The sequence below is a fragment of the Heterodontus francisci genome, chromosome 26, assembly GCF_036365525.1.
Source record: "Heterodontus francisci isolate sHetFra1 chromosome 26, sHetFra1.hap1, whole genome shotgun sequence".
Taxonomy (NCBI): domain Eukaryota; kingdom Metazoa; phylum Chordata; class Chondrichthyes; order Heterodontiformes; family Heterodontidae; genus Heterodontus; species Heterodontus francisci.
The window spans coordinates 23815745-23829783 of record NC_090396.1 but is presented as its reverse complement, the minus strand read 5'-3'; the positions used below and the strand labels follow the sequence as shown (position 1 = coordinate 23829783).

General features: G+C 45.1%; 1 protein-coding gene across 5 annotated transcripts in view; it reads left to right on the top strand.

The window, feature by feature from the left end:
• The window catches only part of mprip (myosin phosphatase Rho interacting protein), a 533204-nt gene that overhangs the window by 7636 nt on the left and 511529 nt on the right, over positions 1-14039 (top strand). For 3 of the 5 annotated variants that reach the window (XM_068057933.1, XM_068057929.1, XM_068057931.1), the window contains exon 2: positions 4497-4567. The exons of the other annotated variants lie outside the window; for them this stretch is intronic. In XM_068057933.1, coding sequence (XP_067914034.1) covers positions 4497-4567 — 71 coding nt within the window. The remainder of the gene's footprint in view (positions 1-4496; positions 4568-14039) is intronic. 5 annotated transcript variants of the gene reach the window in all.

Genomic DNA, 14039 nt, shown 5'->3' with positions numbered 1-14039 from the left:
ATATCTTTTATAATGCTGTCAGCTTCTAGCATACTGCATTTACATAACTTGTTTTGGTAAAGGGTGAAACATGGAAAAACAGTAAAATTGAATATGAAATACGAGTGAAGGAATGTTCATAATATTTTAGAAATTCATAGTTAATTAGCTCCTCTCTTTAATAGGTAGTGGATGTTTGGTTGGCAGGCAATGTAAAAATGTATTAAGATGCATATTTGTGGCACCAGACCCATTATAAACTCCTCCATCATTAAACTTTAAAAAAAAATCCAAGTCAGGTTAACATCGGAGCTTTATTTCAAATACTTCTGGGACAGTAAGGTAGAACCTCTTTCAGAAACCTCCTTCTTTGGCCTCCTTGTCTCAAGAGACAATACGTAAGCGTCTGGAGGTGGTCAGTGGTTTGTGAAGCAGCACATAGCTATAAAGGCCAATTCTAGAGTGACAGACTCTTCCACAGGTGCTGCAGATAAAATTGGTTGTTGGGGCTGTTACACAGTTGGCTCTCTCCTTGCGCTTCTGTCTTTTTTCCTACCAACAGCTAAGTCTCTTCGACTTGCCACTCTTTAGCACTGCCTTTATGGCTGTCTACCAGTTTTGGCGATCACTGGCAATTGACTCCCACAAGTTGTGGATCAATGTCACAGGACTTCATGTCGCGTTTGCAGACGTCTTTTTAAAGCGGAGACATGGACGGCCGGTGGGTCTGATACCAGTGACGAGCTCGCTGTACAATGTGTCCTTGAGGATCCTGCCATCTTCCGTGCGGCTCACATGGCCAAGCCATCTCGAGCGCTCCTGTCTCAGTAGAGTGTATATGCTGGGGATGTTGGCTGCCTCAAGGACCTTTGCGTTGGAGATACGGTCCTGCCATCTGATGCCAAGGATTCTCCGGAGGCAGCGAAGATGGAATGAATTGAGACTTCGCTCTTGGCTGACCTACGTTGTCTAGGCCTCGCTGCCGTAGAGCAAGGTACTGAGGACACAAGCTTGATACACTTGGACTTTTGTGTTCCGTGTCAGTGCGCCATTTTCCCACACTCTCTTGGCCAGTCTGGACATAGTGGACGCCTTTCCCATGCGCTTGTTGATTTTTTTGCATCGAGAGACAGGTTACTGGTGATAGTTGAGCCTAGGTAGGTGAACTCTTGAACCACTTCCAGAGTGTGGTCGCCGATGGAGCATTTCTGGCGTTCTGTCCCATGATGTTTGTTTTGTTGAGGCCGATGGTTAGGCCAAATTCGTTGCAGGCAGCCGCAATCCTGTCGATGAGTCTCTGCAGACACTCTTCTGTGTGGGATGTTACTGCAGCATTGTCAGCAAAGAGCAGTTCCCCAATGAGGACCTTCCATACTTTGCTCTTCACTCTTAGACGTGCAAGGTTGAACAACCTGCCATCTGATCTTGTGTGGAGGAAAATTCCTTCTTCTGAAGACTTGCACGCATGTGAGAGCAGCAGGGAGAAGATCCCAAACAGTAGGTGCGAGAACACAACCCTGTTTCACTCCACTTTGGGATAGGAAAGGGGTCTGATGAGGTGCCGCTATGCTGAATTGTGCCTTTCATGTTGTCATGGAATGAGGTGATAGTTTTAGTTTAGTTTAGAGATACAGCACTGAAACAGGCCCTTCGGCCCACCGAGTCTGTGCCGACCATCAACCACCCATTTATACTAATCCTACACTAATCCCATATTCCTATCACATCCCCACCTGTCCCTATATTTCCCTACCTATACTAGGGGCAATTTATAATGGCCAATTTACCTATCAACCTGCAAGTCTTGGCATGTGGGAGGAAACCGGAGCACCCAGAAGAAACCCACGCAGCCACAGGGAGAACTTGCAAACTCCACACAGGCAGTACCCAGAATTGAACCCGGGTCGCTGGAGCTGTGAGGCTGCAGTGCTAACCACTGCGCCACTGTGCTTAGACATCTGATCTTTGTTAGTAGTTTGAAGAGACCACGGCTGCTGACAAGGTCAAAGGCTTTGGTGAGATCAATGAAAGCAAGGTAGAGGGGCATCTGTTCGCTGCATTTCTCCTGTAGCTTGCGAAGGGAGAACAGCATGTCAGTGGTGGATCTCTGCTTGAAAGCCACATTGTGCCTCCGGGTAGATACGCTCAGCCAGCTTCTGGAGCCTGTTTAAAGCTACTCGAGCGAAGACTTTCCCCACTATGCTGAGCAGGGAGATTCCACGGTAGTTGTTGCAGTCACCACGGTTACCCTTGTTCTTATAGAGGGTGATGATATTGGCATCGTGCATGTCCTGTGGTATTGCTTCCTCATCCCAGCACAGGCAAAGCAGTTCATGGAGTGCTGAGAGTATAGCAAGCTTGGTACTCTTGATTATTTCAGGGGTAATGCAATCCTTCCCAGGGGCTTTTCCACTGGCTGGAGAATCAGTGGCATCACTGAGTTCCGATTTTGTTGGCTGTTCACCCAGCTCGTCCATGACTGGCAGAGACTGGGGCTGCATTGAGGGCGGTCTCAGTGACATTTTCTCTGGAGTACAGTTCTAGGTAGTGCTCCACCCAGCGGTCCATTTGCTTGTGTTGGTCAGTGATCGTGTCCCCTGATTTAGATTTGAGTTGGGGGTGGGGGGGGGGGGGTGCGATCTTCTTGATGGTTGGCCCAAAAGCTCTCTTAATGCTATCATACATTCCTCTGATGTTTGCGATGTCGGAGGCCAGCTGAATACGACTACATAGGTGTTGCCAGTAGTCATTTGTGCAGCGCTTCTGGCTGCTTTAAGTGCTACGGATGTTAACTCGCTGGGGGCTTTCTTTTAGTTCAACAGTGCAATGCGGCTATGACCGGTTCCAGCTCTTCAAAGTGAGATTGAAGCCAGTCTGCTTTCTGCTTCTCACATTTGCCATAGGTGGTCATTGAGTTACAGATGGCATCTCTGATGTGGGCCCACTTGGTCTCTGCCTCCCCTGTAGGAATGTTTTGAAGGGCTTTTTCAAGTGAATTTAGAAACTTGTATTAACAACTGTGGATAAGAAATTCTGTTAGTTTTGATGCGCGGATGGCCCTTCTGCTTGGAGTGATGCAGCTTCTTTGGTTTGAGTCTAACCTTGCTGCACACCAGGGAGTGGTCGGTGTCGCAGTCCGCACTGTGGAAGCTGTGTGTGATTTGAACGCTGTTTATAAAGAGGCTTGCCTTGTGGTGATGAGGTCCAGCTGGTGCCAACGACGTGATCTTGGGTGCCTCCATGAAACCTGGTGACAGGGTTTAGTATGAAAGAACGAGTTGGTGATGCAGAGGTTGTGATAGGTACACAACTCCAGCAGTCTCTGTCCATTCTCATTCATGTGCCCAAGGCAGGAGGGCCATGAGTTATGGTGGGCCCCAACCCTGGCATTAAAGTCCCCCAGCAGGAACAAATGTTCGGTATTGGGAATGCTACTAATGATATTGTGGAGTTCCTCGTAGAACTGGTCTTTAACTTCAGGTGGGGAGCAGCATTTTGGAGCATAGATGCTGAGTAGGTGTACTGGACCAGAGGCGGTGAGCAGTCTGACAGCATGCGTTCCGAGCCATTTGAAGGTGGCTCTATCATGCTGAGCAAAGAGTTTCTGATGGCGAAGCCCACTCCATGCTGTCTTGGTTCGTCAGGATCCCTACCCTGCCAGAAGAAGGTGTAGTCTTGCGCTCTTAGAGATACGCTCACAGGGAGGCATGTCTCCAGAAGTGCTGCAATGTCCACTTTAAGTCAGAAACCTTGGGACTGAAAATAGTACCTGACATAAGTGTTTCACAGTATTGCTAAATCTCCAGAAGATTTATTACTTCTGATTGCCTTTAGTCTTTGTCTTCTGTGTATTGCTCAAATATTGTGGAGACTGTAACTGTTCTAGGTAAAAGTAACAAAAATGAAGTACTTTAGATACAGTAAATCTGATATTAAAATAGGAAAGGCTGAAAACACCCAAGTCAGGCAGCATCTGTGGAGAGAGAAATAGCTAAGTTTCAGGTGGATGACCTTTCAGCAGAAGTGGAAGATGCTCGAGAATTAACAGTTTATAAGCCAGGATAGAGGTGGAGGATAAGGGGAGGCGGAAAGAACAAAACGACAGGGTGGCGGGCGGGCAGGAGCAATTTAAGTGACAAAAGAAAGACTGTTAGGGGAAAAGTGGGGGGTGGTAATTGAATAAGTAAAGAAGCAAAAGATGGAGCTGAATTTTATTTGGGCGCCACGCGCAGTGGTGCCCCCTTTAAACTCAGTGGGGTGCCCGCCTTCAGCAGCCACCAAGGAACCCCCGTGATATTTTGTGCGGGGGCTCATTTATATAGTGGGGGCTGAGAGCCCACCTGCGATGATGTGGGGGTGGCCGCCGTGTTCCCGCAAGGGCGTCCGGTGCCATTTATTCAAATAATTTTGAAGGGAAAATATAATTTTGATTTAAGTATAAATAATTCCCACATCCAATAAAATTGATTTCCCCGTTCCTCCACCCCTCACCCTGAAAATTTTATTCCTCCCACCAGGTTCTGTCCTCGGAACTCCATGTGGAGCTCTGAAGGCACGCGGAGGCCGTGATATTGGCATGGGACGGCAGGTAAGTTATTTTGCATACGCGTATTGGCAATCTGCCTATGGAGATGAAGGGCCCAGTGGCGGGGGGGTTGCACCGAGGTCCCCCTGCCCCCAATAATATGCAGCAGGCCCTTCTTGACGTCACCGGTCGAGGTGGGCCTTTCCCTGCAGAATTTTACCGGTTCCTGCATTGTGGCGTCAAGGGGCTGGTGAAACTCAGTCCATGGGGTTTAAATGCTTTCAGTAGAACCAATACAATAGCACCAGCTGACCAAGAAAATAGGAGCAGTGGTTATTATCTCAATTTGTTAAACTCGTGGTGAGGCTAGGAGATGAGATGCTGTTGCTTATGTTGAGCTTCAATGAAGCAGTGTAGGAGCCTGAGAGGTCAGTGGGATGGAGAATTAAAATGGCAAGGAACTGGAAGCTCACGGTCTTGCTTGTTGCCTGAACTGAGATGTTCAGCAAAGCAATCACCCAATCTCTGTTTGATCTTCCCCAATGTAGAAGATTGTGTATTGTGAGCAGTGCTTGCACTCTACTAATTTGGAAGAATTGTAGAATGATGCAGCACAGAAGGAGGCTATTTGGCCTGTCGTGGTAGAGCTATCAAATTACTCCCACTCCCCAGCTCTTTCTCAACAGCCCTGTAACTTATTCCCCATTCAAGTACGAGTAAATTGATGTTTCACCTGGAAGGAGTGTTTCCTACCCTGGATGGTAGGAAGGGAGGAGGTAGAAGGGCAGGTGTTGCATTTCCTGCACTTGCATGAGAATGTGCCAGGGTAAGGGGAGTGATCATTGGGGGTAAAGGAAGAGTGTATCAGGGTGTTGCAGAGGGAATGATCCCTTTGGAATACTGAAAGGGGACGTGGTCAAAGAGACAGGTTTTAAGGAGCATCTTAATGAAGGAGAGGGTGGTAGAGAAGTTGACAGGTTTAAGGAAGGAGCCCCAGAACTTGGGGCCTAGTCATTGCTCCCTCCAGACAACCCCTTCTACCCACATTTGCAGGCATCTGCTCAACCATGCCATCTCACATGCCCACTCCACTCCCATCGTCTTGGTCACAGATAAAGCTATCTCTGGCTAAGAACATAAGAAATAGGAGCAGGAGAAGGCCATTTGGCTCCCGAGCCTGCTCTGCCATTCAGTAAGATCAGTTTGTGCCTTAACTCCACTTTCCTGCCTGCCTCCATAACCCTTGACTCCTTTCTTGATCAAAAATCTGTCTAATTCAGCCTTGAATATATTCAATGATCCCAGCTTCCACTGCTCTCTGGGGAAGGGAATTCTAAATATTAACGACCCTCTGAGAGAAGAAATTTCTCCCCATATCTGTCTTAAATGGGAGACCCCTTTATTTTGAAACTGTGTCCCTTAGTTCTAGATTCCCCGTGAGGGGAAACATCCTCTCAGCGTCTACTCTGTCAAGTCCCTCAGACTCTGATATATTTCAATAAGATCACCTCTCATTCTTCTAAACTGCAGTCAGTATAAGCCCAACCTGCTTAACCTTCCTTATAAGACAACCCCTTCATCCTGGGAATCAGCCTAATGAACCTTTTGTGAACTGCTTCCAGTGCAAGTGCATCCCTCAAGAAAGGAAACCAAAACTGTATACACTGCTCTCTGTGTGGTCTCACCAATGCCCGATATAGTTGTATCAAGACTTCCCGACTTTTATATTCAATCTCCCTTGCAATAAATGCCAACATTCCATTGGCTTTCCTAATTACTTGCTGCACCTGCATGCTAACGTTTTGTGATTCATGTACAAAGACACCCAGATCCCTTCTGTACGACAAGATTCTGCAGTTTCTCTTCAGGTAAGCAATATTCTGCTTTTCTATTCTTCCTGCCAAAGTGGACAACTGCACATTTTGCAACATGATATGCCATCTGCCAAATTTTTTCCCACTCCCTTCATCCAACTCATTTTTATATATTGTAAATATTTGAGGCCCCAGCACTGATCCCTCTGGCACTCTCCTAGTTCCAGTTTGCCAACCTGAAAATGCCCTATTTATCCTGACTCTCTGCTTCCTGCTAGTTAGCCAATCCTCGATCCATGCTAATATATTACCCCAACACTATGACCTCTTATCTTGTGTAGTAAGCTTTTATGTGGCACCTTTATCGAATGCCTTTCAGAAATCCAAATACTGGTTCCCCTTTATCCACCCTGCTTGTTACATCCTCAAAGAACTCTGACAAATTTATTCAACATGATTTCCCTTTAATAAAACCATATTGACTCAGCCTGATTGCATTATGATTTTCTAAATGTTCTGCTACTATTTCCTTAATAATAGCATTTTCCCAATGACAAATGTTAGGCTAAGTGGCCTATAGTTTCCTGCTGTCTGTTGTGCCCTCATCCCCTACCCCCCCCCCCCCCCTTTCTTGAATAGGGGTGTTACATTTGCAGCTTTCCAATCTGCTGGGACCTTTCCAGAATTATGGAAGATTACAACCGATGCAGGCCATCAGGTCAAGGGAACCTGTCAGCCTTTAGTCTCATTAGTTTTTCTCTAGTGATTGTGATTGTTTTAAGTTCTGCCTTCCCTTTTGCTTCTTAATTTTCTGCTATTCTTGGTATGCTTTTTGTGTTTTCCACTGAACAGATACAAAATACTTGTTCAAAGCCTCTGCCATTTCCAAGGAATTATTTGTCACTAATGTTTGAGACCATCCATTGCAACTGTCTCCACTGCATCCCCTGTTTCCTTTGCCCACAAAGCCAGACCTGCCCCAAGGTATCACTCCAACTTTTCTCTACTCCCGCCGAACTCCTGTTCATGAGACATTCCTCTGGCTCTCTTAAATCCATTCCCATTAAACTGCAGAGCATTAATTTCCCTTCCTGGGCCCCTTGCTTGCTGACATTGGAAATGGTTTCTTTTCCTCGGGTACTTGCCCTTTCCTTTTTAATAGTTCCTATCATCGCTCTGCCCTTTTTTTATTAAATAAAACACTCTTGACCGCTGTTGTCACAAACTACTGCCTGATGTCCGACCCCCACACTCACCACCCTCCACCTTTTGCTTTCAAGTTTATCATGTATCATTTGTCTCCTGAATCCATGCCCATCTTTCCTGCAACTTCTGTTTGAATCTCTCTCATCCGGTTTCTACCATAGCACTGAAACGGTCCTAATTAGTCAGATTACGTCCTGTAACTGGTGCGCTATTTTTATATTCTTCGTCCTTCTCAATCTGTCTGCAGCCTTTGACCAGGCTTTACCACGCCATCCTCAGTGGAATTATCCTTGCTTGGTTCCACTCTTGCCCAGCCAATTTTAGCCATAGCATCTCCAGCAATGGCTTTTCTTCTTGCTTACACTCTTACTACTTCCTTGATACCTCATTTTCCTCATCTACATGCTGTCCTTTGGCAATAACATTTGAAGACGTGGTCAAGTTCCAGGTTTACTTTAGTAAAAGCGACCCTAAAGGCGTTGGCTTTTCATTAAAAACTCAACTGGTTCATTAATTTAGGGAAGGAAACCTATTGAGCTTCCCGGTCTGCCCTGCGTGACTCCAGTCCCAGGCCAAAACAGTAAGCCACTCAGTTTTACTTGGGATGGACATGAAATGCTGGCCCTGACAGCGACACCCGAGTGAATTAAAAAAAAAGTATTACTAGTCTACTGCTGCTGGTAGTTTGAGGTGGTCAGTTATGTAAGTCTATTAAGCAACATTGAAACATATCACCTTGTGGTTTTTCTTCTTAAACACTCTTGTATTGGTACTAATATGCTAAATAAGTGGTGAACACTGAGAAGTAGGAGAATTGAGGTGGTGAAGGTAAGGGGGCGGGTCGGAAAATGTCAGGTTTTAAAAAATTCTCTCGTGATGAGTGTCGCTGAAAAAGCCAGCATTTGTTGCCCATCTCTGGTTGCCCTTGAAGGTGGTGGTGAGCTGGCCTCTTGAATCGCTGCAGTCCATCTGGTGTAAGTACACGCATTTGTGACCATCTTCAGCAGAAGTGCTGAGTTGATGCATCTCAGCCCCCTCCTGAAATCCCCAGCATCACAGATGCCAGTCTTCAGCCAATTCGATTTACTCCGTGTGATATCCAGAAACAACTGAAGGCACTGGATACTGCAAAGGCAATGGGCCCTGACGATATTCCAGCAATAGCAATGAAGACCTGTGCTCCAGAACTGCCGCGCCCCTAGCCAAGCTGTTCCAGTACAGCTACAACACTGGCATCTACCCGGCAATGTGGAAAATTGCCCAGGTATGTCCTGTACACAAAAAGCAGGACAAGTCCAACCCGGCCAATTACCGCACCATCAGCCTACTCTCCATCATCAATAAAGTGATGGAAGGTGTCATCAACAGTGCCATCAAGCGGCACTTGCTTAGCAATAACCTCAGTGACGCTCACTTTGGGTTCTGCCAGGGCCACTCAGCTCCTGACCTGATTACAGCCTTGGTTCAAGGTGAGAGTGACTGCCCTTGACATCAAGGCAGCATTTGACTGAGTATGGCATCAAGGAGCCCTAGCAAAACTGAGGTCAGTGGGAATCAGGGGGAAAACCCTTCGCTGGCTGGAGACATACCGAGCGCAAAGGAAGGTGGTTGTGGTTGTTGGAGGTCAATCATCTGAGCTCCAGGACATCACTGCAGGAGTTCCTCAGGGTAGTGCCCTAGGCCCAACCATCTTCAGCTGCTTCATCAATGACCTTCCTTCAAGCATCAGGTCAGAAGTGGGGATGTTCGCTGATTGTGCAATGTTCAGCACCATTCGTGACTCCTCAGATACTGAAGCAATCTGTGTAGAAATGCAACAAGACTTGGACAATATCCAGGCTTGGGCTGATAAGTGGCAAGGAACATTCGCACCACACAAGTGCCAGGCAACGACCATCTCCAACAAGAGAGAATCTAACCATCTCCCCTTGACATTCAATGGCATTACCATCGCTGAATCCCCCACTATCAACATCCTAGGGGCTACAATTGACCAGAAACTGAACTGGAGTAGCCATATAAATACCGTGGCTACAAGAGCAGGTCAGAGGCTAGAAGTCCTGTGGCAAGTAACTCTCCTCCTGACTCGCCAAAGCCTGTCCACCATCTACAAGGCACAAGTCAGGAGTGTGATGGAATACTCTGCACTTGCCTGGATGGGTGTAGCTCCAACAACACTCAAGAAGCTCAACACCATCCAGGACAAAGCAGCCCACTTGATTGGCACCCCATCTACAAACATTCGCTCCCTCTACCACTGACTCACAGTGGTAGCAGTGTGTACCATCTACAAGATGCACTGCAGCAAAGCTCCTTTAGACAGCACCTTCCAAACCCGCGACCTCTACCAACTGGAAGGACAAGGGCAGCAAATGCATGGGAATACCACCACCTGCAAGTTCCTCTCCGAGTCGCACGCCATCCTGACTTGGAACTATATTGCCGTTCCAGGATTTTGACCCAGTGACAGTGAAGGAACTCCCTTCCTAACAGCACTGTGGGTGTACCTACCTCACATGGACTGCAGTGGTTCTAGAAGGCACCTCACCACCACCTTCTCGAGGGCAATTAGGGATGGGCAATAAATGCTGGCCTAGCCAGCGACGCCCACATCCCATGAATGAATAAAAAAAAATAAAGACTTGTTCTATCATAAACTGATAATTTTGTTCATTAAAGAAATCTGGCTAGTGTGTTCTAAACTGGGTAAAAGTAGAGTGTATGATTGACTGTAGCGATAAATGGGAAAATTTAAAATCAAAGTTGTGACCTGTGGTGAAGTGGGACTAGAATAAACAGTGCACTCGTCCCGCCTTCGTCGTAACAGCAGTGACAGTGAAGGAGCAGCGATTTTATAGCTGCAAGTCAGGATGGTATCTGCTGCCCTTGTTCTAGCTGGTAGACTGCCCTCGCCCTTGCATGCTTGCCCTTTTGCCATATTCTGTTGTGATGCCGGGCGCAACCAGTAACCAAAAGAGCATTCCATGCTGACTAAAATTATTAGGACATTTGAAGTATTTTAAAATGTATCGCTTGTTTTCTGAGGGAAGGCCTTTGAGTTCAAAAATTTACTACTTCAAATTCAAATTTTGCTCTGACTCACATATAGCTAACTCACTAACAAATTTAAATGTTTCCTTTCTCAATAGTTTTAGAGTAGTTAGGTGCCCATGATCTGGGTTTTGCTTTATTGTTTTCTTGCATTCTGGCTTCTGCTATGGCAGCAGAGCCAAAATGGGAACCAGGGATAGATTGGTCTTGTGTAATTGTTCCTATGTTCGTCTTTACTCAATGACAGACCAACCGACTGACCCTCCCTCACAATTGCAGTGCCTTGTGCATCACCATATATAGATTCCGTATCTCTCCCAAAATCGTGTAATCTTGTGGGAGAGGTAAGAAATCAGATTTTAAAAACCCAGGCCAATTTGGGGGGGAAAAATGTTGTCTGGAAAATTCCTCTCTGACACCCCGTAGGCAATTGGAACTTGTGCAGGAGACCACTCTGGCCCGAATAATGCTATGCAGTATCTATCTTTAGGAGATGATAAATATTTAATTTTATTCAAAATTTTACTGAGAGTAATTAAGACTGCATTCAGCCATCTTTGTTTTCTTTCTGAAAGTGTTGGCAGTTGTGATTTTATACAGACACTACAGAAGCAGTAACCAATCTGACTTTGTGGCTTATTGACCTTTTTTTATTTAAAAAAAAATCAATCTGTTGACTGGAATTTCCTAATGTATAAACTTTTTTTTAAACTGAAGCTACCGCTAAGCATCAGTCATTGGAGTAGGCTTGCATTTCGCTGATGCTTCAGGAGTTAATAAACCTGTCAAATGGCAATTTGCTGTTACTTTTGCAAAATCTGCTTGGATTTTGGACCAATGATGGAACTGGGGGGGCGGTGGTGGTTGGTGGGGCCACAGAGTTTTTTTTTATTCGTTCTTGGGACGTGAGCATTGCTGGCAAAGCCAGCATTTGCTGCCCGTCCCTAATTTAGCGTTCATATCCCAAGCAGTTTATAAACTACCTAGGATTCGTATAGGCCAGAGAGACTTGTATTTACATAGCATCTTTCATGACCACAGGCTGTCTCAAAGCCAGTGAAGTACTTTTTGAAGAGTCACTGATTTGATGTCTGAATCGCAGCAGCCAATTGGGTAACAGCAAGTTCCCACTAATTGCAATGCGAGAATGACCAGATGATCTGATTTTTGTGGTGTTGGTTGAGGGATACATATTGGCCAGGGCATTGTGAATAACAATCCTGCTCTTGTTTGAAATAGTGCCTTGCTATTGTTTTAGCTCACCTGAGAGGGAAAAAGGGGGGCCTCTGTTTAATTTTTCATCTGAAAGGCAGCACCTCTGATCAGTGCAACACTGCGAGAGTGCTGCACTGGAGTGTCAGCCTTGATTTTTGTGATCGTCCAAGAAGGGGACTCTCATGCGAGTCAGAGGTTGTGGGTTTGAGTGCTACCAACTGAACCATGGCTGATGCTCAACTTTGGTTTTAAAAAAAGTCATGTCACCCTTGGTGAATCCTGACAAGCTTGCTTTGAGGTTGCATCCAGCTGCATGTGGCTCATCTAGGCTGACACTCCAGTACTGAGGGAGTGCTGCACTATCGGAGGTACAGTCTTTCGGATGCGACATTAAACTGACACCTGTCTGTCCTCTCGGGTGCATATTGACACTATTTGAAGAGTGGGGAAGTTCTCCCCAATGTTCTGGCCAATATTTATCCTACAACCAACATCACTAAGATTCTGTGGTCATTATCATATTACTACTTGTGGGACCTTGCTGTGTGCAAATTGGTTGTCGTGTTTACAACTGTAACTATGCTTTGCTGGTGGCAAAACACTTTGGGATATCCTGAAGTTAAGAAAAGCATTGTATAAATGCAGGTTCTTTTAGTGTTCAGAAGCTAGCCGTGCCAGTCAACAATGAAAGCAGCTTATCTATCCTGTTTTTATTCAACTTTTTAACCAGTCCCATGTTCTACTCTTTTAAACAGCTATATATTTTTTTACCTTTCCAATGACGTTGGATGGTGTAATAAAAATGCCATATTGGTTTCTGGAACTTTTGCTAGTAACACCTTCCTACTGTGTCTCATCTGTGTGATGAACTAATGGTATTAAAACTAAAAGTAGACTTACTGCCTTTATGTGTGTATATTGAGCTGATTTTGCAACTGAATTAGTCAGATGCCCTTTCACTTTTCCATAGACACCAATACATTGTTAAATTATCTGGTTTAGTGACCATTGTTCATTTTTGAGGGCCATACAGTTTGTCACCGCTGTTTTTCTGCCTATCTGAATGGTCATCTGTACATAGTGGGTACTCTACTTTTTCTGGCATAATGCAGCTGTGAAAGAGTGGATTGGTTGTCAAGTGCAACAATGTCCCATTTTTTTTGTACAGAAGATTAAGTTTCCTTTCAGGCAATTGCTGCTTCTTGCTGTGTGAGTATGAGTAAAGAGGGTTGAGGGCCTGAATTGTGGCAGGGTTTCAATTTCAAAGGTCAGAAATCAGACCAGTGGAGATGAAACAAAAATGGAGAAGACAGTAAATTGGAGAAATTGTTGGAATTGTTTCAGAGAAATTGAAAAGAGGAATGTAAATGAGAATCTCAGTCATGAATAATGGGGGTGGGGGGGGTGGTGGTGCGGAAACAAGAAATTAAAAGCTGGAAAAGAGAAATGGAATAAGAATAAGGATCCTGTGGTGTATCTATTTATGCAGAGGATACATAAAGTGCTAATAACTTTATATGTTGTCATTATTGTAGCCCATGGCTTTCTGAAAAGCCCAGTATCCTACTGATTAGGTTCCTGTGCATGTCAGACATTGGGCTAAACAAACCAATCATCATGCTGAAGTGTCTCTAAATCTAACTACTGAAAAATCTACTTGTATAGAGATTTTAAAATAAAAACAAGAAATGCTGTAAATAGCTGGTCCATCAGTGTGACACTTTGCCTATAGTGTCCTTCATCATAACTGAAAACAAAGAAAATGGAGGATATAGCTTAAGGCGTAAAGTTAGTGAGGGCTGCAACTTTCCCAGCAAAAAGATGAGCTACAGTTGCTGAAACTTTTTTGAAGTTTCGTTGGAACAGTATGAGACAGAAAGGTCAGCGTCACATATGAGGATGAACAGACTGTTCAAGAAAGAGGTGACTTAATCTGCAGTCTGTATTCCAAATGTAAAGGATATCACTTCAGTCAACAGTGAATACAATATACTAGATGAGAGGAAATACACATGAATTGCTATCTCAAATGTGAGGAGTGTTTGGGCACCCTGAGAATAGGCAGAGGTAAATAGGTAGATAATGCATCTCCTTTTGGATTGCATAGGAAGATGCTGGGGAAGCACATCTATAAGTAGGGGTCCTGGAGTGGTATACTAGAGTTTCATGAATGAACTAGGCCCTCCAGAAAGCAGAGAAGGGGGTGTGATCATATAGTAGGTGACAGAAATTGTGGACAATGATCTGGT